General features: G+C 37.4%; 2 protein-coding genes across 4 annotated transcripts in view; one reads left to right on the top strand and one right to left on the bottom strand.

Annotated features, from left to right (window-relative positions):
* The first annotated feature begins 9,671 nt into the window (after window positions 1-9,671).
* Window positions 9,672-21,773, top strand: C6H6orf141 (chromosome 6 C6orf141 homolog). 3 transcript variants are annotated; one of them, XR_013091632.2, is made up of 2 exons: window positions 9,672-11,042; window positions 19,494-21,773. XR_013091632.2 is itself a non-coding variant. In XM_076858608.2 (1 exon), the coding sequence occupies exon 1, from the start codon at window positions 10,083-10,085 to the stop codon at window positions 10,698-10,700; it is 618 nt and encodes a 205-aa protein (XP_076714723.1). In that variant the 5' UTR covers window positions 9,672-10,082; the 3' UTR covers window positions 10,701-11,746. The 3 variants fall into 3 exon arrangements, 1 of the variants encoding a protein (XP_076714723.1); XR_013091631.2 differs by lacking the exon at window positions 19,494-21,773 and adding an exon at window positions 13,390-18,035; XM_076858608.2 differs by lacking the exon at window positions 19,494-21,773 and having other exon boundaries at window positions 9,672-11,746.
* Window positions 10,704-23,230, bottom strand: part of LOC143401960 (cytochrome P450 2K1-like) — a 29,477-nt gene continuing 16,950 nt past the window's right edge. Inside the window, exons 9-10 of the mRNA XM_076859499.2 lie at window positions 20,184-20,365; window positions 10,704-11,018 (exon numbers count right to left, since the gene is read on the bottom strand). Of these exons, the coding sequence (XP_076715614.2) occupies window positions 10,704-11,018; window positions 20,184-20,365 (497 nt within the window). The remainder of the gene's footprint in view (window positions 11,019-20,183; window positions 20,366-23,230) is intronic.

Genomic DNA, 23,230 nt, shown 5'->3' with positions numbered 1-23,230 from the left:
CTTGACATAACAAAGATGTTAATTTTGGTAAAAAATGAAAGATTTTTTTTTTCTTTCTAAAGGTGGATAAGGTTCTTCTAGGCCTCACATGGAAAATAAACATTTACAAATAGCAATACAAATTATGAAAAAGCAGGGAAGAGGAAGGTTAATTCCACAAAGGCTAAAATATTATAAACTTTCTATAATTTAAATAATGTAGTTAATGATTATGCAGAGCTATGAGCAAGTAGCTAGGAAAGTTGAAAATAAAGTGTCATGTCAAATCATTGGGATAAAAATGGAATTCTAGATAAATTGCAATGAGGCAAGTGGATAGCTACTCATTCCTTCTAACATAATAACCAGCACACTGGTCCAAGATCTAAAAATAAATACTTTTACTTACTTTTTTTTTTAATGTATTATTTTGTACTGAGGATTGAATCTAGGGGCACTTAACTACTGAGTCACGTCCCTACCCCCGTCCCCAACTCTTTTTAAAAAAATGTTTGGTACAGTATCTCACTAAGTTGCCTAGGGCTGCCCTAAATTGCAGAGGCTGGCTTTGAACTTGAGATCCTCCTACCTCAGCTTCCAGAGTTGCTGGGATTTTGTAAGCTTATGTCATTACATCTGGCACAACTGATTTTTAAATACATCTTTAAGTTCTCAGTGATTTGAAAACACAAGTGGGGTGACAAGCAAAAGCTCTTCTTTAGAGAAGAGTATTAAGGAATTTAGAAAGGATGACATAATTAGAAAATTGTTGTTTTGAAACACCCAATTTAATCATTGATTCAGGCAAAAATTATCAATGAATGTTAAAGCCAACAAATGAATGGATGTTGGGAAATGGTGATACCGCCTGTTATCAGTGACGAGTCTGCTTCCTCAAATGTTGAAGTTTGAACATTAGAGAAGGTCAGAGGCAAGCATATAAAGCAGGTTTTATTTAAAAACATAGTAACACAGACTTCTCCCCAGAGAGAGAAGCTGGGGGCCATAGCTTGTATCCTGGTATCCCAAGAAGTGAGAACATCCTGCCTCTTTTGTATATTTTAGATTTTCTTTGTTTTCCTGCTCTCTTCCCCATTATCTCCCTCCTTCCTGCCTAGTTTCTAGGCCCTGCATGCAGGTGAGATGGCCAAAAGGTGAGAAGCAGAGGGACAGAGGGAAGAGCCTAAAGGAGTGATGGGGCAAGAAGGGAGCGGCAGCCCAGGGGGCATTAATTAGCAGATTCCTGTCTGCAATCTTTGGGGAGGGGTAGTATAGGCAGGTAACATCAAGGTGCTCTGGAGACATTAACATTCTCCCAGGGCAGCCTCCATTTTCTGGATCCAACCTGATTACCTATCTACACTGCCTGTTTTTAATTTTTGCTTCAACAGGATAGTAACACAGTGTCAGATTCTCAACTTACAGATTATTTATTGATTATAAGAAGTAAAATCACCTCTAAAGTGTAGCTGTCCAGGGGCCACCATTCCATCTAAGTGGTCGCTTAGCAAGAGTAACATTGGAGCAACTTCATACCATGTGCCTTCCGAAGTGACACAACCAGAAGTGCAACACACCACCCACGTGGGATTCTTATCAAAAGTGTTTAACTGAAACCTGACAATAGGAAATAATCAGAAAAATCCCAAATGTGGAGCTTTTTATCAGACAATTGGCCTGAATTCTTCAAAAGTTAATGTCCTTGTAAGGGTCCGGCGAAGCGTCGGAGGGAGAGACCACAAGAGACCGGCTCCATGCAATTGGCAGAAGGGGTTTTATTGATTCAGCATGCTGAGGCTCCAGGCTCACTCAGGAAGATAGAGCAGCCCAGAGCCCAGAGCAGAGGTCAGGCAGAGCTTAAGTACACTTTTTGGAGAGGGCGGGGGGGGGGGGGGGGGGCGGGGGGGGCGGGCTTTGCATACATCAGAACAAATCATCATGAGGTGCGGGAAAATTGAACAACAACTCTGAGACCTGATTAGTACATTCATTGGCGGGAACAGATTGGACAGGGGTGATTGGTCACTTCTAAGCAGGGTGCACATTCAAACTGATTGGTTTTAGGTCCTGGAATGCCTACGTGCCAGCTTCACAGAACCCCAGGTTATTAGACAACCAGAGGAGTCAGTGAGAATATTTACTGGGCAGTTCGGGTATTGTCCTAACAGCTACAGAGATTACAGGTTCCGGGGGTAGCAGAGGAATTTAACAATACTTGGTCTTTTACTTTTTAACCCAAGCCTTGCAGTTTAGAAACTTCACAATGTTCAATCTTTTACACTTTAACTCGGGCTCTGCGACTTAGAATCAGCTTAAAAATTTTACCTTTACATCCTGAAAAAAAAAAATTAGTGTTTTACTTTAGATTATAACTGTCTTAATCAACTGTAAGTTATAAGCCTTCAGGGGAACAAAATCTAAAAGTAACATTTTGAGGACTGTTGGGAAAATTTAATCTAGACTCTATGTTAAATGATATCAATGAATGAAAGTTAATTTTCTTAGATGTAATGGGGGAAAGTGGTTACATGAGCTAATATTTCAAAGGCATACTGAAGTATTATAAGTAAAGCCTTCTCTCTATAACCTTATTTAAATGGTTCCTAGTGAAAGATGTATCCACCATTGTGTTTGTGTGTGTGTGTGTGTGTGTGTGTGTGTGTGTGTATGTAGAGCAAGAGAAAAAAAGATATTAAAAGTGACATAATTAATAACTAATGGATCAGGGTAAAGGGTATACAGCTGTTTATTGCACTATTACTTTAATTATTTTCATTGTTTCAGTCCAAATAAAACTATTGATATTGCAATTTAGCAGGCATTTTAAGCTGTGTATAAGTGACTAAAACATAAGTCATCATGAATTTAATGCAAAATATAAATATTACATGTAAAATGTTATTTTCCTAAACTATGCATTTCTTGTCTTTTTCACTAGGAACCCCATGATAATAATTATTTTTTAAAAAATGGAATTTACAATGCCTTCCCTTGTTCAAAAACCTTTAAACCCAACATAAGAGATAAGAGTGTCAGCAATAGATGATGGAAATCTAACAGAGAAAGAATGCAGAAGTGGAAAGAGAGGAAGCAAGACTTAGAAGGGAAAAAGTAGTAGTAAGATAAATATAAGTAGTAAATAAAGGAGTAAGATCAAGGAAGTACAAAGAAAGAATAAAAAAGATGGAAAGCATGATCAGAGGAAAGGGTAGTTGTCAGAAATATAAAATTGAGAGAATAAGAAAATAGCATAAGATTGTCCTTATCACAAGGGTTGAGAAAAAAGAGGAAGTAGACTGGGTGAGCAGGGTTTGCTAATAATCACTCAAGGTTTGCCCTTGAGGGGTGAATTATAAATAATGTGTAAGAGATGAGGGATTACTACTAACAGTTTCTTTGAATTGATGGACATTCCAGATAACTTGTTTGCAAACTTGCTAAACAGCAGACAGTCTTTTCCACCCATCCTTTCCTTTGTTGAGAGCATGTTCATAAATCTTCATATGGAGCTAAATAGTTAAGAATTAGAATCTCTATGGATATAAAATATTATTAAAGACTCCCACAATTGGAGTAATTGCAGTTGTATACCCTTTACCTAGCTCCATTAGTTATTATTTATGCCACTTTTAATATCTTCTTTTTCTTTCTCTTGCTCTACACACACACACACACACACACACACACACACAATGGTGGAACCACTTAAATAAAGGAACCATTTGAATAAAGTTACAGACAGCAGACTTATAAAAATTTCACTTATTTAAAACCCTAACTTGATTGCAGGTATATGGATCATTTAATGGGATGTAATAGGAAAAAACTACCTTGATTGGAGTTAAAGATTGTTACATCTAATTTACTAATTGTTTTATTTAGAAATTTAATACATATTAACTTTTATTGAGTCAAATGTTAAATTTTCTAATAACACCATGTACTGCTGTCAAAGAGATAAACTTATTTGTGTTCTAGATGAATATGGGCTAAAACACATAGGCTCTTTATTATCATTAAGTGTTGATTTGACTACTGGTGATGTAATATCCTGTTTAGTAAGTTGCTTATTCATACTCTGTCAGAGCACCTGATCTTAAACCTTGATCTCTGACTGGAGAGTTTATGATGATACACTTTATTACCTTGGAAAAGGCAGACAGCTGACACTGAATTACAATTTTAAAGTTTCTTTCAAGCAGCTACTTATTGCTCAGAGGGCTATATGAGTCAACTCTGTCAGTCAGCTAGGACAGCTATTATACTTTGTCTAACCTGGAATTTCAAAATGTCTTGCCATTATCATCTTAAAGAAAAGTTACCACCTTCTCTCTGGAGAGAAAGTGCTTCAACATACCATTTAAATTCTGTTTAGCAAGTTAATCTCAGTAAATTTAAGCCTCTTCTGTCTTTTCCCAAGAGCACGCACATTGGTTTCTCAAAATTTAAACCAAAGATACCTCTTTTAAAAATTATCTTGGCACAGACCCCTAGGTGAATAAACTACTTGACACTCACAGATTAGCCATTCTCCCATTCTTTCTCTCTTTCCCTCAATTTATTAACCAATATTTGCTCTTCTATCCTAAAATTATAAAGGTGGTTCTCATTTTTGAGCTTAAGTCATTGACTTCTGCATATTTCCTGCAAGAGCTAAAATAATAATAATAATAAGTGTATTGGGTCCTTAGTTCTACAACAAATGAGCTTTAAAAAGTTAAATTACAAATATTTTACAGGCTTTATAGTTTAGAAAGGGTTACCAAAAGAATTGTTTCATTTGAATTTCATAATGATTGTGGGAAGGAAGCAGGGAAGGTATTATTTATACCTGACAGTCAAGAACACGCACTGAGAGACATTGGAAACTTTCCCAGAGTGATATAGGCCAACCAAGGCTCCTGACTCAGTCCAGTACTGAGTCTTTACATAGTCTGGTCTTTTCAGGTCATGTGAACCTTAGTTATAAAGGAAATAAAGTTAAACTTTCTTTTCAAAGGCTTGCAGTTTTTGAGGTTTATTCATAATCAGATTAGATTTTATTGATAGAGAATAACCTCATATTGCTCTCCAACCTACATTGTGTATTCATTTAGGCTGTCTGGTCCTCCTTTTATGGATTCATTCAGCCATATGCAGTGATTAGTTCGGGTAGAATTATGAAGATCTTTTATGTCATGCCTAAGAGTCAACCTTTGTTTTTATAGCTGTGGAAATTAGAGAGGAAGGGTCAAAAGGGGAAAAAAATTAAAGTTGATTTACAACACTCTATTAAATGTTAGATATATGGGAAAGAGGTAGCCACTGAGGAGAAGACATTAGAATTGCCAGTCATGCTAGTCTTTGAAATAAGAAACACAGAAAGAAAAAAGCAGGTATTTTTTATAGACTTTCCTTCACTAGTTTTTTTTTTTAAACACAAGTAAGTATTTCTCTTTGTGTAATGGCAAATGGTTCAAATCATGCTGAACATTAATCATTGACTAATATAAGGGCTTTAAATATAAATAATTTTTTGATGGACCTTTACTTTATTCATTTATTTTAACGCAATGTGGAGAATCAAACCCAGTGCCTCACACATACTAAGCAGGTGTTCTACCACTGATCCACAACAAAATTATGTTTTAAAAAAGAAAAATAATAAAGGTTATATATAAAAATTGAGCTGAAATCGATAAGCCAATTCCAAAAATGAAATGAGTTTATAGAATCTGGTGAAACTGGAACATTCCCCCCTGCTTTGGAGAAGGTTATCATAAAACATTCAGTCATCTGAAGATGGATTGGTAGAGGTGTGTCTATACATAAATTTCAAGTCATTTTTGCTTATGCAGAATCAACCAGATCTTCCCAAGACTGAATGGGCAGTTCTGTGGCAGAAAAATCAGATTTAAGAGAATACATGATTAATTCAATTTTAGATATTTCAGGTTCAGAGTGACTGCAGAACATTCAGAAGTTGACAATTTAATAGAAACATTTTTCATTCGATTAGATTATGGTAAGACACAACCCCCCAAATCTCACTGGTTTATGATAGCAATAACTGAATAAACTTATTTCTTGTTGAGAATATGTATCAGCTAATTCAGCTCTACTGGATTCTACTCAGTCCTCTTCCATGTGTTGGCCTCCATCTCGAATCATGACCCAGATAGCAGCTGATCTGGGGCAACCCAGAGCCAACCTTGCAGTCACACCTCAAACATCTTCTCAGAGCCATCCAATGTCACATTTCCTTACATCTTATAAGCTGCAACAAGTATGGCTAAAGTCAACATGGGCAGGAAAGTGCCTTGCAAATTCTAAGGTGAAAAAGCAAGAAGTATGATCCTTCTTCAAGATAAGGAAGTAAATATATATAAGGCAATAATATTATCTTCTGTAATACTAGAAATAAGGAGTAAGCAGCAGCATCTAGAATACAAATGTAAATATAAATTTGAGAATCATCAGTGAACAGGTTGCAGTTGAAACTATGGGAATGGGTAAAATTACAGACATCTCTTGATTTATGAGAAAAGTACACAACTGTTCTTTTCATATACTTCTATACCTACCATTGTACCATGGCTCAAAATATTGCCTTATCTAGGAATAACTCAGTGGTAGAACACTTGCCAAGCATGCACAAGGCCCTGGGTTTAAACCCCAGCACTGAAAAAGAGAAAAAAAATCACATCATCTAGAATATCCCATCTATCCCTCCCAGAACCAAATTCTGTTTGTAATAGATAATACAATTTTATTGTCAGATGATTGCTTTTTCCTTAAATTGTAGTCTACAATGTACATTTAATTCCTTTAAAAAATTAATTATATACGACTTTATTTTCCCAGGCATCCAAACAATGACTGTCCATCAAAATAATACCAAGAAATAAACAATAATAAAAAAATTCAGTTACTTTTACCTCCACATCCTTAATTTGTGCAGTCTGGTAGGTTTTGCCCATCATCCTCACAAAGATAATGAACATGTTCAGCAACCATTAATGCTTTCTCAGGAACCTTTGTAGTCTGCCCTCTCCTGCCCATTTCCTTATTCCACTGTATACTCAGCCAACAATTGATCTGCTTTCTGTGCCTTTGGATTAGCTAGCATTTTCTATACTTTTATGGAAATAAACTCATACAATACAAGCTCTTTGTTCAGAACAATCAATCTATTTTATTTCTGAGTGGTATTGTACTGCATACATAGATTTATCACTATTTGTTGTTTTATATACATTTTTGTTTTTAATGAACATGGAATTATATATTTTCTGGATATAGTGCCACATTTCAATATATTTTCTTCTTATTTGTCCTTAACTTAGTTTCATAGCTTAAAGATAACCCACTTCAGTGTTCTCAAACTTTGTGGCCTATTAGAACTAATCTGGGAAGTATTTTAAAATGCCAGTGCTCCAAGTCACAGTCCAGACCAATTAAGCCAAAATCTTTCAGAGCAGGCCAGATACAGTTATTTCATTAAACATTCCCCTAGATGATTCAGTGCACAGTGAAGTCTGAAAAATACTGACATAGCCTAATCTTATTGGCAAATTGGAAAGTTTGACTGTTTCATGTTCATTAGCTTTGCCTTCTCAACCCTAGTTAGGGTTACAGGTATGTACAACCCTGCCTGCATGGTACATTGCGTAAGTTTTAAAAGTGAAGCCCTATGAATATATTGTTTCATTTGATAATATGTTTATTCACTTGATTTATCACTGCATTTTCTAATGCCAAAGACACCTCAAGCTATTTTAGCCAAACATTCTAAGTCCATTCTATCCCGGTATACCCAGTTTATCTCCTCAGTTTACCCTCCTCATTTTCTACCCGCCTTGTCCCAACCTATTCCTATTTCAATTGGAGGCATGGCATTATTTGCCTTCTGGATCGACAAGTTTTACATCCTAGTAAACAAAATGAGCAGGAACACACCTAAAGAAACATAAGTTAGCTTATTTTTATTACTTCACAAGGCAAGAATATATCCCTGAATAATTATGAGATATTTTACTAAGTGGAGAGGTAAAAGGGCCTCCTTTTTGGATTTGGACTTGTGCTAATGGTTCTAGAGTAGACTTCAGGAAGCAAGAGCCAGTGCTAGATTCAATGTTGTCAAGAATTGCGGTCAACTCAATTCTTGACATCAAGAATTCTTGACATCAAGAATCAACAGCGACATCATTATTTTTTATTTAGGGAATAAGAGGATTAAAGTAGGTGTAAACCAGAAAGATCAGGAGTAAAGGGGCACTATTCAACTTCTGTTAACTATAAGAGAGGGTATATTTACTCTTCTTCATTGTTTTGTATAGTATCCATGGACCACTAGCATTGAAATTATTGGTGGTGTTGCTAAAATCAGTATTCTAAACCCTACCCATATCCTATGAGAACAGCATCTCTGAGAGTAGGGTAGGGCATTCATCTGCTAGTGATTTTCATGTACATTCAAGTTGATTTATTATCTCTGACTTCTGTGTTTATACATATATATACATTTTAGAATTAAAATATATACATTTTAGAATTAAAAAAGAAGTTAAGCAATTTGACCTGTTCCTCCTTATGTCCCTATCATCTAGAAGAGTGGCTGACATTTAGTTCATACTCAATAACTGGTGAAGTGAGTCAATAGAAAAGAATCTGAAGTCATAGTCTCAAAATAGGAAGACAATTTAGAGGTCATTAAGAAGCAAACACATTAGATTCCTGGCTTCACTCATGAGTGTTTAACCTTGGATAAATACTTAATCTCTCTCTTCCAAAATTCTCAAGAATACCAAAAAAATTGTACTACTTTACTATTCAGTAATGTATAAATGAGTTTAAATATAGAGAATGCTTAGAGCAATTCTTGTCTAAAACCCCTGAAGAATTTAGTAAATTGTGACATAGCACAAGCCAGCCCAAGGGCAGGCATCTAATCAGTCAGATCCAATTCAGTTTTTCTCACTCTTCCTCCAATAATTTTTATATAATTTGGCAGAAAGACATCAGAAGGTTCTTCCTTTCTAATATCTCACCATAGTACTAGTCTTTCAAATACATGCAGAAATTTCCATTATTGTAGTCATTTTTCTCAATCAGTGAAATGGTGAACGTTTGTTAATAAAACAAATACCTGTTACCCATAATGAACAGGAAATCATAAATGGTGGCACATGTCACGAGGGAGCCTGAGGCAAGAAGATTGCAAGTTCAAGACCAGCCTCAGCAACTAAGTGAGGCCCTGTCTCAAAATAAAAAAGGATGGGGATGCGATACTGCTCAGTGGTTAAGCGCCCCTAGGTTCAATCTCTAGTACAATAACAACAACAACAAAAAGGCAAGCAATACAAATAAAATCATACAATTTTAAACCCTAAAGAAGTTCATTTAGCAGTTTCTGTTTTACTTTTGTTGTTTAGTTTGTTTTATGGCAATGCACTAGGCCCCTTCCTGAGATAAGCATTGATTATAATCATAATGAAGACTGGATTGACCACTGTCCCACAGACGCTGGCATTTTAAAGGAAGAACAAACTAAAAGTTTCAACATTTCAGTCTCACCCTTTGATCTACTTTGGAAACACAGTGGGGTTTGATCTGAAGTGGGCATGATTTTTTTTTTTTTTTTTTTTTTTTTGCGGGGGTGGGGGGAGACTTTAATTAACTCTGATAAGTAAACAAACTTCCTGGTTCTGTTTCTTCCCGTGGAAGAGCATCCCTGGAAAGAAAGCACTTTGTTTTGAGCATTTGTTCCAGGCGCCTTGGAAAGGCGTCCTTTGCACTTTAGCACTGTAGAAAAAGGAAGGGTGGGTGGGGAAATAGGGTAGAGCTGAGAAGTCATAGGGGTTAGAAACAAAGACGTGACAAAAGGAGCAAGGCTAAGGACAGGGTAGAAAGGAAAAGTCATCGGGACCTGAAGTCAGTCTATCTGGCTAGAAATCCTCAAGGAGAGGAGGCGGGGTTCAGAGACAAACTGGCCTTAGCCGATCCAGCTCTCCCACTGCGGGAGTCGCAGACTGGCCTCGGAGGCCACACCCAGGGCCTGCCAGTCCCGCGCTTTTCCGAGAGCAGTAGGAGTTTCCTGCACGAACTGGTGAAAGAACCAACGTATGAATGATCCTCCTGCCAGGATGGGGACCCCGGAATCCCAGGGGTTTGTGCCTTTTACGGACTGCCCCCGCACCCAGCGGGACCCCGGGTCCTTTCTGTGCGAGGTGGGGCGCGAGACTCCCCTGGCTCCCGGCGCCCGGGATCCCGCACCAGCGGTGGCCAGCGGAAGCCTGGGCGGCTCCCAGGACTACAGGTCTGCAGGTCCAGCCCTCCGACCTCCAGCCAGAGAGAATTTGGATTGTGAGTCCTGGGTGCGAGAGAAAGTGCTCTTTCTTCTGCACCCAGAAAGGTGGTTGGGGACTCGAGCGAACCCTGCAGGCGGAGAGGTGGCCGGCGAGGAGGATCTTCCCCAGGCGAGCGGAGAGAACCACAACCAGGAACCCGACTGCTCTTCTCTCTTTCAAGGACAAAAGAGAATTTCTGGCAGGCTAATTATCACTCCTTCTGGAGTCCAGCCGCGAGACCCTGCAGCGCCACCCAAATCTGTGCTTGTGCGGGTCGTGGATTATCAGGCGACGCAAGAAGTGCTGCGGACTGCATGGACGAAGGGTCGCATGACCACGAGGACCGAGGAGCACTGCATGACCGCGGTCACTTTTCGCACCAACAGAGAGTGAGACTTAGGGACCCCTGCCGAACCCCAGAGGCACCCGGCGTCCACGCAGGGGATAGAGGATGTTTTCACCGCCAGCGAGGACCTGATTCCAGAGGAGATTACACTGCGCAGAGGAGCCTGAGGAATGTTCCGGCATCGTGGATGAGCGATAATCCTTGAAAGAAAATGCTGTTCCGGGGGCCCAACTTGCAATTAACCGATGGAAAGAAACTTGTAAGAGGCTGGGCGGGAGCTGCGCTGCATGGAAGCGCCTAAAGTAGCTTGAAGATCTGTAAACCGCAGGACCTCTGTGGCTGAAGTACCGTGAGGTTGTAGGGACCTAAGTCATTGAAATCGATAGAAGGTATTTTCAAATTGGCAGAATGCGGGAGCTTCGAAATAAGAAAATCGTTTTAATTCGCGTTTTGCAATAGCTCTTTTTTTGTGCCACCTTCGCCTCCCCTTTAAGGCCTAAAAGCTGAAGTGAAGCTGAGGTCTGCTCCCGGGGAAGTTCATAGGTGGTTGGGTGGGGGTGGGGGGAAGACTTGTTTTAAAAGCCGAAAAAGAACATTAAAATTTTTAAAAGTAAACATAAAATGAAGCATCAAATATGGCAAAATTTTTCTTGTTACTCTCTTCTGATGTACAAGTCTTCATCCCCCACCCCTCCATATTTCAGTGCTAAGAAGAAAAAGAGAGGAGCTAGGTAAAGAAGCGGGGAATCGAAAATTGAGCTTTGAAGGTAAATGCCATTTAAATAGGGCTTTCCCCCAAACAATATATAATTTAGTCCAGTCAAATACCTTTAATTTGGATTTTTAAAAATGATTTTAATGTTAAAAATACAGTATATAAATCATTCAATCTAAAAGTAGATAGAAATACTATATATAATGTGCCATAAGATGATTGTATAACTTATTCTTGTCCATAGCTCATTATTAATAAGATTTGTAGTCAAGAATAGATCCATAATACTTCTTTCCTGGTGCTATTGAAACAAATAGTTTTCCTTATTTTATGTATTCGCTTTTGTTATTAAAATCCATCTTTGCTAACTCTTTAGAATGTGGCCCTGTTTGGAACTCTGCTTGACCTTGTTGCTATTGAAGGAGTGTTGGTTGCAAGGGACAATTAACAAAAGTGTGGGTTTCTGGCTTTTGAAGGGTAAATGGTTGAGCAGTGCAGGAACATCAGGCTCCAGGCCTTCCCATTTGCCCTCAATTTTCATTTAGAGTTTGAAATGCCCTCAAAAGATCATCTGATGCACCTCTTGCCTCCATGCAGGCAAGGTCACTGTTTTACAGATGAGCCAACTTTGGCTTAGAAGTCACACTGTTGCCTGTGTAGGTCAATCAACAAGTAATTGCATGTGCTTACCAAACAGACAAAGAATGTGATTATCTCCCTCCCAAAAGATTGGGATGACCTTTACAGAGACCTATTTCTAGAGGTCAAAAGATGACTGTGGACATTATGAGTTTTCTAACTTATGATTATGAAAAGAACTAGAATCACCTGATTTCTTTGAAGCCTAATCACCTCTACCCTTTTCAGGCCTTTGAAACCCCAGTTAAGAAAGGAATTCAGCACCTAAGCACATGTTCAAAACTGCCTGGTAGGCAGGAAAGGGAATATTGGCCTCTTAAAATGAATTCTTTTCCTCTAGCAACCCTACCTGCCTCCTATGTAAGACTAACTTTGGCAGGTAAATATTATACCTGAATTTGTTGAGTTATCCCATGTGCCAGGTGATCGAGCATTGGATTTAAACCAAAAATAAAAACAAAAACTTTTAAAATTACCCAAAACATTAGCTTCATTTGGTTGACTTCTCTCAGGAGGTAAACTCTGGAGTTCAAGAGTTGGGTTGGGCTTAGAACTGGCTTCCTGTTACTAACTGTGTAACCTTGGGCAAGATGCCTAATCTTCCTGTGCCTCTCGGCTTGTTTGTTAAATGGAGATAATAAGTAGTGTCAAACTTTTTTTCTAGGATTAAGTTAAATGAAAATACTTAATACTGCCTAGCATACAACAGATGCTTAAAAGCTAGTGATTATTGCTAGTGTGGTTGTTATTTAGCTCACTTTTCACTCTAACCAGGCTTTAGTTTTTTATTTAATGACAAAGAGCAGAACTCATAAAACACAAAAAAATCTAGTGAAAGCCAAACCTGTGGTTTTTACTAAGATTTTCTTCTCATTCCTGAATTTATTTCTACCAAAACTTAACAGATCAATAAGTACATTCCTTAAATTCCTTAGAAGCATGTCTGCAGCTTGTGTAAGGACTCATGCAAAGGCTGAAAGGACTAGGGTGCAGACTGCTTGGCAAAGTCTTTGAAAAGGTTGAAAAACAGATCTTGGCAGATAGGAGCTTTGAATATTTTCTTCAGGGCTTGTTGGGTTACCTTGTTTTCTCTCTGGAATTTAAAATCTGATGTCCTGTCATCTATAAAAGGCAGAATAGACACAAATGGTTCTTAAAAAAAAAATTCTGTCAAAAATGTATTTTTTTAAAGTTTAATTAATACTTTAATCCAAGTATTTTTGAATTAATTTTATCTCCATTAAGTGAAACAATATTTTTAAAACAATTATCCAACCTCCCTGTTGACTGCCTGCAAACTGTTCATAGAATTCCTTTAAGACAGATGTCTCATTGCCAACAAAATAGTAGTAAGTTGAAGTTCTGTTGAATTTGTTTTACAGATTTCCTGATCCTGGCAGAAGGCTATTGTCATGTGTGCAGGGAAACTGAGGAAACTTTTCCCATTCACAAGTGTCCTGAGAGTGCATCCAAAGTGAAACTTATCCTCAATGCTAAGAAATCTCTCAAAATGGCTGGGGTCTTGGCTCTTTGATCTTACCTCCACCTCAAAGAAAAATCTCCTCACTTAAAATTGTATTAGGTGGATGAATTGCATCAAAAACTTCTAGAAGCCACTCGGCCACTTGAGGGACTATAAGACAAATGTTACAGTCACATGATCACCATGGATCAGGCAAATGTCCACCTCTCTCAAAACCCTTTTCCACAACCTTTGTCACTTTGGATAGTCATTGCACTGGACTGCAGCTTTTATTCTTGTTGGAGGACATCACCAGTGCTTGGTGCTTAAACTTGAGGTGACCCTACTTCAAAAAAACAAGAAGGAAGAAAGAGCTTTCTATTAAAAGTTTACTCATGCCAAAAATTTGATGAATACTATTTAATGAAGAAAAAGAAAAACAGAATAAAAAAGGCCTGGCACAATGGCACATGCCTGTAATCCCATTGGTTTAGGAGTCTGGGCAGGATGATTGAGAGTTCAAAGCCAACCTCAGCAACTTAGAGATCCTAAGCAATTCAGTAAGATCCTGTCTCTAAATAAAATATAAAAACAAAAAGGGCTGGGGATGTGGCTCAGTGGTTAAGCACCCCTGAGTTCAATCAATCCCTGTTGCCAATCAGTAAATAAATAAGGAAAGAAAGAAAGAAAACAAAACAAAAACAGGGAGCAGTGGAGAAAGTCTATAATCCCACCACTTGGAGGCTATAGCAGAATGACCGTAAATTCGAGGCCAGACTCCCCCACTTAGCAAGGCCCTATCTGAAAATAAATAAAAAGGACTGGGGATGTAGCTCTGAGGTAGAGTACCTCTGGATTTAATTTTAGGACTGAAAAAAAAAAACAAAAAAGAAAAGAAAACCAAAATTTTCCCTTGATTCTAAAACTTTTGTAATATTTGGTATGTTTTCATTATGGTTTTATTTCAATCTATTTTTATTTGTATACATATGTATGCTATTCTAGCATAAACTAAATAGTTTTATTTTTCTGGGTATGGTCTTCACATGAACTAACATATACAAGGTATGGTTTGTGAACCAACAACAGTGAGCATCTCAAAGAAATTTTATATATGAAAAATCTCAGGCCTACTCCAGATCCACTGAATCAGATTTAGTATTTTGAAAAGATCTCTGATGATTCAAGTTAAAATTTGACAAGATTTGACATATCCTTCATCCTTAGTTCTGAGTCTTAACTTTGTTACTTATCAAAACTAAGAAAACTTTATTATTTCTCTATTTCCTACTAATAATTAGCAGTGCCATGACAATAATAGTTTGTAGAATTGTGGAAACATTTAAAGTTCGTAGTAAAAGTCAAATATAGTTGATAGGGACTTTTTAAATTGGCAAAAGGATTTCTAAAAAGCATGTTATGTCTTTTTAAAGAGCCTTCTTATTCTAAAGTGTTCCTAATGAACCGTTGATTGATTACTGGGTTTTGAACTATTTCAGAAACGTAGTTCCTTCATTATCTAAGAATGTAAAATAATATGTTCTCCAAAACCCCCTAGGGGAGGAAGGGCAGGAAGTCTTAAAGACAGCTCAATTGCAACAGGTCTGCAGGCTGAGTCAAGACCTGTGAGCTACTCTTGATGCATTGTGAGGGGGTGGGGTAAAGGTGGAGACTGAATTTGAATCAACTAACAGGTAAGAAAACAAAGGACTGTGACTCTTGAACACCCTGACATCTCCAAAACCACAGACAGGACTTCGCTCTTTAATTAGGGAGGGCAAATCTTTGTTAATTTACTTTTCTAGATGAAGATAAGCAAACACAGTCCAGATTACTTTGAGAGAGTTATGATCAGTTATTAGGTATTATGCAGTCAACAATTGCCAACAAACATGAGACTTGGTTATATTCAAAGCAAGGAATTGAATTTAAATTAAACTCTGATTGAGGAGAGTACAGACTTCATAAAAATAGAACAGAAGCTGTGTGTTCTGAACTTGGTATGGTATAACTGGCTTACCACCTATGCCTATAGTTAGCTAGGAAGCAAAGGCCAGGGTCAGTGGAAGAACCTCTTATTTCCTTAGCTTGATGAAACTTCAGATAGGCTTCTTGCAGCTATAGGCCTTGCAGCTGTAGGCCCTAACCTTTCTTTTCTTAGAGCTTTAGAAAACTTGCCATTTTTTTTTTTTTTAAGCTTTAGGTGGACACAGTATCTTTATTTTATTTTTGTGTGTGCTGAGGATTGAACCCAGTGCCTCACGCATGCCAGGCGAGCACACTACTACTTGAGCCATATCTCCAGCCCAAATTAGCCAATATTAATGTTCTCTGCGGGTCCCTAGCTGCCTGCCAGTTTTACAACTCAGGACTGTCTTTGTCTTGGGTTTAGGAGCCATCCTTGGAAATGTAATAATTAAAGAAGTTAGGGCTGCAAATCCCCAGTGTTTGTGGAAGAGAAAGAGTTTACAAGTGTCAATTAGCAAATACAGATGGCCTAACCACATTAGCCAACCTCCTACTTTCTCATTAATTTAACCCACCGCTTAAAAACTCTCCTATCATTTATTTCAAAGGAATTGAGTTCGGTTTCTCTTCCCTAACAGCATAGTCTTGAGTAAAGTCTCCCTTTGCTTATCTCTGTCCTGTGAAATTTTTTCTTCTACAATAGTGAAAAAAAAGAAGCATTTTGAGTGTGGACTGATGGAATCCTATTGGCATGAGGAAGCTGGAGGCCAAATATCTAGAAGGGCAGATGGTAATGATATTGGGTTCAATCTCAGCTCCTTTTATGATTGATTTAGAGTTTTTTCTCAGGCAAGTCTTGAGTTGGAAGGGTGCAAAACCACAGGAATGCTGACAGTCATTGACCAGGTTTTGCTCTTTTGGACTGATTCCTGCAAAGGCTGTCATTTGGCTTCTTAGGCTAGTTGCCAAAAAAGTTGTAGGTTGGCATTTTGCAGTAAATAGTGTCAACCTCATAGGGTTTGTTTTCTAGGATTAAGTTAAATGAAAAATACTTTGAACAGTACCTGGCATAAAATAAATACTCAAAATTAACCATTATTATTATTTATAATATTAGTGTTGTTATTGTTTCCTTCATTTTCCTCTAAACCAAACTTTAGTCTCTAATGACAAAGAGCGGAAGATTTATAACACAAGAATATCAAACTTAAGCCAGAATTTTTATTAGGTCTCTTTTCTTTCTTTTTTCAAATGTTAACATATCTGCTCTGGCCATTGTCCATTTATAGATTCAGCCTTTCTCTAACTTTGTGTGTATGTATGTGTGTGTTTGTGCATGTCTGAATGTACATTCACATGCACTAGGTTTGGAACCCAGGGCCTTGCAAACGCATAGCACACTGTCTACTAAACAGCTACACTTTCATTTGCATTAATTTTAGAACAATCTTGAAGTTATCATTAGAAACCAGAAGATTCAGTTACAGAATTCTGGGAGATTTAGTCACAGAATTCTTCTTTGACATGACCACATTACACATAATTGCTTAGAAACATTCAGATCATCGCATTGCAAGTCATTTCTTTATGGAAGTGAAGTATACCTTGATATCCTGTCTGTTAGCACCCAAAATACTGTCCAAAGGATTAGTGCCACCTTACTGGACCTGATGTAAGGCCTGCATAGAGTCTACCTAGGCATGGGGCATTATCCAGTGGCCACTGAAGTTATAGGGCAGTAAACCTAATCTTAAAACAGCATAACTTCCCTCTGGCTCAAAACTCTGAATGTTAAAGTTGCTTTGTATGCCCATTGGACAATCCTCAGGTATATGTTCTGCTTTATGACTTTGAACTTGTTTTGAGATTACTATAAAAGTAGGTATGATTTAAAACCCTGAATTCAACTTACTTGGGAAAGGAGTAAGCAATATAGGGGGTATCAGAGAACTTCCCAGGAAGGGCTTCTGAGTGCTGTCAACTTCTTTAAGGATTCTCCTACAACCTGTATCCTTGTCTCAGAAGCCCAGAGCATATCCATGGACTTCCCAGCCAGCCTCAGTGTTGACCCAGATCCTGGACCTTATAAGGATTCAGGATATAGTCTTACCATCCCAACAGACTGAAAAAATATACAAATTTATAATGAGATAATCTTGTAATAAAATTGGTCATAATTCTCCTCTTTGGGTGTTATATTGTAGAGGAAAAAAGGGTACCTCTGTCTTACTGTCCATCTCTCTGCAACATAATTATACACACACAGACTCAGCTATCTGTGTTTAAGAGTAAATTCCTAAGAGTTTACAATCTTTCAAGTGGGCTTTGAATTCACTATATGTCTCCAACCTTTCTCTATTTCTGCATTTCAAGAGTAGATTCAAAATAAACAACAACAGAGCTATTGTATGACAGTCTATGTAACTATGGAACGCAAAATTTATAATACAGAAACAATTAAATATAATATTTTGTTTTATAAGTGCCAATTGAGTTCGCCAGTAAATTACTGATTTGATATATCTTTAACATAAAATTTATTCTTTTTTATTGTTAATTATTTTAAAATAAAAGTGTTAATTAAGTAAATAAAACATTACGTGAGTAGTAAAATTTAGTTGCTTCTTTTACAAACATTTCAGTTTTATTAAAGTTTACTTAGTCACTATTTCACAATTATGTACATTAAATGATGTTATATCAGATTCTCACCAAAGGTTCAAAGTTATTTGTTTTTCTTTATGATTGTGACTAAACATTATTTTCTCATCTGCTTCTGGTAACAGACACACCATGTGTGCCTCTGCCAATATTTAATCATGAAGTCATAAAAATGGAAGGCTGACAGGGCTGTAACTAAAACTTAGATTTTCTGGTCTCTAATCAAAGCTGTTTCTACTATTCCCTATGGAAGAGAAAGAAGTTCATTAATTAATTTTAACTTTGGATTCAGATTTTATATAATTTTTAAGTTAATTAATTAATTAATTTATTTATTTATTTTTTTTGCTACTAGGGATTAAACTCAGGGCCCTCTACCATGAAGTTTTATCCCCAACTGTTATTTATGTATTTATTTTTTTATCTTGAGACAGGATCTTACTAAATTGTGTAGGTTGGTTTTGTACTTTCCATCCTCTAGCCTCGGCTTCCTGTCTCTGGGATTACAGGTGTGCATGATTACAGGTGTGCACCACCACACCTGGCTAACTGAAATAATTTTGAACACAAATTATAAGTACAACTGAAAAAATGCAAGTGTATTCAGGTAAAAAATTAAGGTTAATAGGTATAATTTCTTTATTATAAAAACATTTCATTTAGTTCATTGGAAAGTCAGGGCACCTAAGTATTACCCATTTGACTTACTCAAAAATGTTTTGTGGAAAATGATGGATTAGGGATGACTTATACAGTCTAACATTCCTCTCAGCCTTACTCAACTGTAGGCAGTTTTCCTGCTGACTAGGCCCTGTTCTTGGAGTCTTTGAGAAATTTTTCATTAATTCTTTCCCTTTGAGATGTAAGATGGTCTGATCATAGAAATATTTGTAAAATCAGGAATAGTTCTGTGTGCTGAACACATCCCATTGATCAAACTCCCTCTTAACTTCTAGTATTTTTCCATTGCTAACCCTACTGCTAAATCGTCTTTCAACTCTTCAGTAGAGTTTAGCTCCAACTAAGTTTTAGCCTATTATGATATCCTTTAAAAATGTCATCTTTGATTGTTAAAATCTTTCCCAGTATGATTTTTTTTATTAAAAAAAAATTATCGGTATTGGAAATTGAACCCAGGGGAGCTTTGACACTGAGCTACATCCTCAGCCCTTTTTATTTTGAGAGCGGGTTTCACTATATTGCCCAGACTGGCCTCAAACTTTCTGTTCTCCAGCCTCAGCTTCCTAAGATACCTAGCAGGTATGCACTGTGCCCTGCTTCCCAGGATGATTTTTAATTTGACAGAAATCAGATAGAAGCAGGGAATGCGTACTTGTGTTGATGATGGGTAAGTATACTAGACTTTATAAAAGTTAAAAATATCTTGTGTTTCAGGGGAACCCACAATCTTCTCCTTCTCCTGCAGTCATGGCCTCCTGCCCATGATTCATTGGGACTTGAACAGTGAACATGAATGCCCGGAGCCTCTTCACATTCCAATAATGCCAGGAGCAGCAAGCTGTCTGTACTCATACAATTATCCATTACTAACTTCTGTTATTTTTTTTTTGTTGTTGTTGTTTATTCACAGAATGAAACCAAGCCTTATGTTTAGTGTGATCCTCAGTGGAACTGAATTTTCTTCATAGCAGTTTTGATAAAGTTATGGGTCTTCCGGGTCAAATTTTTATACATTCCCCTTCACACAAACACCAATTCTGACTTTTGATAGGCAATAACTAGAGTCACTTATGCCTTGGAGGATCAGGTCAGTTTCACCTTTAAAGGAAAAAACCCAAGAGCACTAAGTGGAGGTTGTTTTTTGTCAAGTGTTCTGTTCATTTATTATCTTGAACAATGGCATTAGGAAGGTTTCCTCTACGGCAATTAGCACAGGAAACTTAATCTGATCTGACAAGAGAAACCTATCTGAGGGTGTGGCAGATGGTTTAAGTAATTCTTAAGTGTTTGGCAGAATAACATGGCTGGTAAAATGCAGGGAAGGGATGTCCATGCTAATGACCACAAGATAACACTAACTGAATATAACAAGATAACACTAACTGAAGCTGAAAGAGCTTAGACCCTGAGCAGAGCACATATCTTATGAGGCATTGGTCTTGTGGTGAAGCCAATATCTGGAGTGAGGTCCAGGTCCAGATGGGAAACTCCATGGGGAGGCTGGAAAGTGAACTTCTGCATGAGGCTAGTGAAAAAAAGGAATAGCTCCATCCTGGCCAGCGACTCACCAACACACTTCCGGTTACCTGGAGAGATGGACATGTTGGAGGGTTACAAGACAGAAAAAAACACCTGAAAAACAATCTGGACAGAGACAAGAACAGAACTGTGTAGAACTGTCATTTAACCTCTTCTGAGCCTCATCAGCCCTGTCTCCTAATTTAAACCCTGGAGACACAAGATTAAGTACAAATGCCAGATTTACCTTATAAGCTCCTTTAGAGAAAAAATGCTATTAAACATTAACATTTTGATCTGCAAATTTTTGTAAGGGTTTGGATATGAGGTGTCCCCACCCCCCCAACTCCTGTGTTAATGCAGGAATGTTTGGAGTTGAAATGATTGGCTTGAGAGAGCCATAACCTAATCATAATCAGTTCATGCTAGTTTGAATGGACTGACGGGGTGGTAATGGACTAACTGGGCTGTAGGAAGATGGCATGTAGCTCAAGAAGGTAGGTCACTGGGTGCATGCCTTGGAAGGGATCATCTTCCCTGTGGTCCCTTACTCCCTTCTCTCTCTGCTTCCTGGCCACCATGAGCCAAGAAGCACTTCTCAGCCCTGCCCTTCTGCGATAATGTTCTGCCTTATCTTGGGCCCAGAGCCATGGAGTAGGCTGACCATGGACTGAACCTCTTAAACTCTGAGCCAGAAGAAACCTTTCCTCCACCAAGTTTTTCTTGTTGGGTATTTTGGTCACAGCCATGAAAACCTGACAAACACAAATGTCATAGTGTCATGGAACACATTGTAATGGTACCTAATGAGGCTTGGAGGACCAAGGAGGGCTCATGCTTTGAAGGAGAACTTTAGCAAAGTTAGCCAGACAAAGATGAAGGAAGATACGAAAGGGAATCTGATGCCTTTGAAGACAGGAAGAAATTTGACTTGGGCTAGAGAACAGAGTATGAGGTAGTTTATTTTGATTCTGATGCCAAAGGTATGAGTAGGGACTTGATTGTGATGATCTTGAAATCTGCTGATGATTTCAAGAAGAGAGACTTGGTTGCTATTATTCTGAAGCCTGAATTATTTGGAAAAAATGTCTAAAAACTGAAATAAAATTGGGAAACGAATTTTTCTTGTTAGGTTTTTATGAGAATAAGTGGGATTTTAATGATGATATATATTTCATAACATGTGTTGAGGATGGTATATCTTGTTCAGTGTAAGTTTAATGAGTTTTATGGTTGTCCTATACAACAAGAGCTGTATATTTGACTAAAATGTAGCATTATTAAAAGTTTCTGTTTACAATCCTTCAAAAGGTCCAAGTAGACCTCCTCACTTCTACTCCCAAGGTCTCTAAAGCCTACACCTGCTGCTTACTTTATGGCTCGTAAAATTTTGTAGCGTTGTTCAGTTATATATTTTTTTTCCTTTTTTAATTGAATATAAATCACAAGTCCTATGAATCACAGAGGATTTCAAAGCTCCAGGAAAATATTAAAATGTAGATATTTTACCACAAAAGGAAAATATCCCATATTAGTGCTTTGGTTTATATGGGATCTCTGGGATTTAGGCTTTACAGACAAACTTTGCCTGGTAACAAGCCAAGATTTTTCAGGGGTGAAAGACCATGAATATTACCTCTCTGCATCTATTAAGTAAAAGTTAACCATCCAACTCACAAACATATCATAAGATATAATTATTGCGCTTGGCTCTGACACTGCTATTGTTCTCAAGGGATTTTCTGTGTAGTGGGTAAATACAGAAAGTGAATAGGCATTGATAAAACAGCATCATAAAACATGGGGGAACCTGTGGAAAGAACATCTAATCTAGATTTTTGGGTTAGGTCTTCCCACCTGCTCCTAATGAATGCATGAATGAGTGGTGCTAACTGAATGAAAGATTAAAAACAATTTAGGGTGTCAATGATTTACCTCATGTTTAAGCATTATTGAATTCCCTAATAAGAGCTTAGCTATCCAACATAATAAAGCATGTATTATGATAGCTTATATAGACAAATAGGTGAAAAGATGGTATGGTTTTATGTATTTTAAGAAAAGTGCTATATACAAAATTGGGAGCCATCTTGGAGGGCAATTAAACATATTCTGATCAAATAAACCTTCCAGAGAAAAAGATTTACAACTTATTAAGGTACATAATAATTAGTAAGAAATGAATGGGAGAAGAGAGTGACTTCAACATAAGTAGAGGAATTTGGGATTTGGGGAGATCTTACCATCTGAACTGAGGCACAAAAGTGGTTTTATGATATTATTTTTTCATATGGTGACAGTTTGATGATGATCATATTTTAAGAATATTTCCATTTGTTTATGATAAAAAATAATATTGTGTCAGATACAGTGGTGCACGCCTATAATACCTCAAAGACTTGAAAGGCTGCTGCAGAAGGATCAGGTCAGTCTCAGCAATTTAGTGAGATCCTGTCTTCAAAAATAAAAAGGACTGGGGACATAACTCAGTAGTAAAGCGCCTCTGTGTTTAATCAATAGTAACAATAAAATAAATAAATAGTATTGCTACTTTTGGAATTTTTTTTTGGTTAAAGCAGTAAATAAATGCTAATTCTTTAAGTAAATTGGGAAAAATCCTTTTAGAATAGGCCATATTACAAAAAACTTCAGTGCTAGCTTCTTGTCTTACAGTCTAAAGCAGCCTCCAGCCTCAGGTACATGAGAAGCTAGAGAAGGCCCAGATTCAGTGTTGATGGTAGCTCAAGAGAAGGAGTAAGTCAGTCATTCTTCACAGTGTAAGAGGGGTGTGGAGGAGAATATAATTCCTTCTTTCTAAATTTCAACAGCAGTAAGTTCAAGAGCTGATAAGACAGTCTGAAAATAACTTTTATATGTGATACAATAATTTCTTTTCTATTTTCTGTGTAACATCAGATTTAGAATTAGGTGTA

Source organism: Callospermophilus lateralis, chromosome 6, assembly GCF_048772815.1.
Source record: "Callospermophilus lateralis isolate mCalLat2 chromosome 6, mCalLat2.hap1, whole genome shotgun sequence".
NCBI lineage: Eukaryota > Metazoa > Chordata > Mammalia > Rodentia > Sciuridae > Callospermophilus > Callospermophilus lateralis.
Note: the sequence above shows the minus strand (reverse complement) of the source record. Positions and strands in the feature narration are given on the sequence as shown.

Excerpts from the sequence above, each read along its gene's own strand:
- C6H6orf141 (XM_076858608.2), top strand. The coding sequence starts at position 10,083 with ATGAATGATCCTCCTGCCAGGATGGGGACCCCGGAATCCCAGGGGTTT.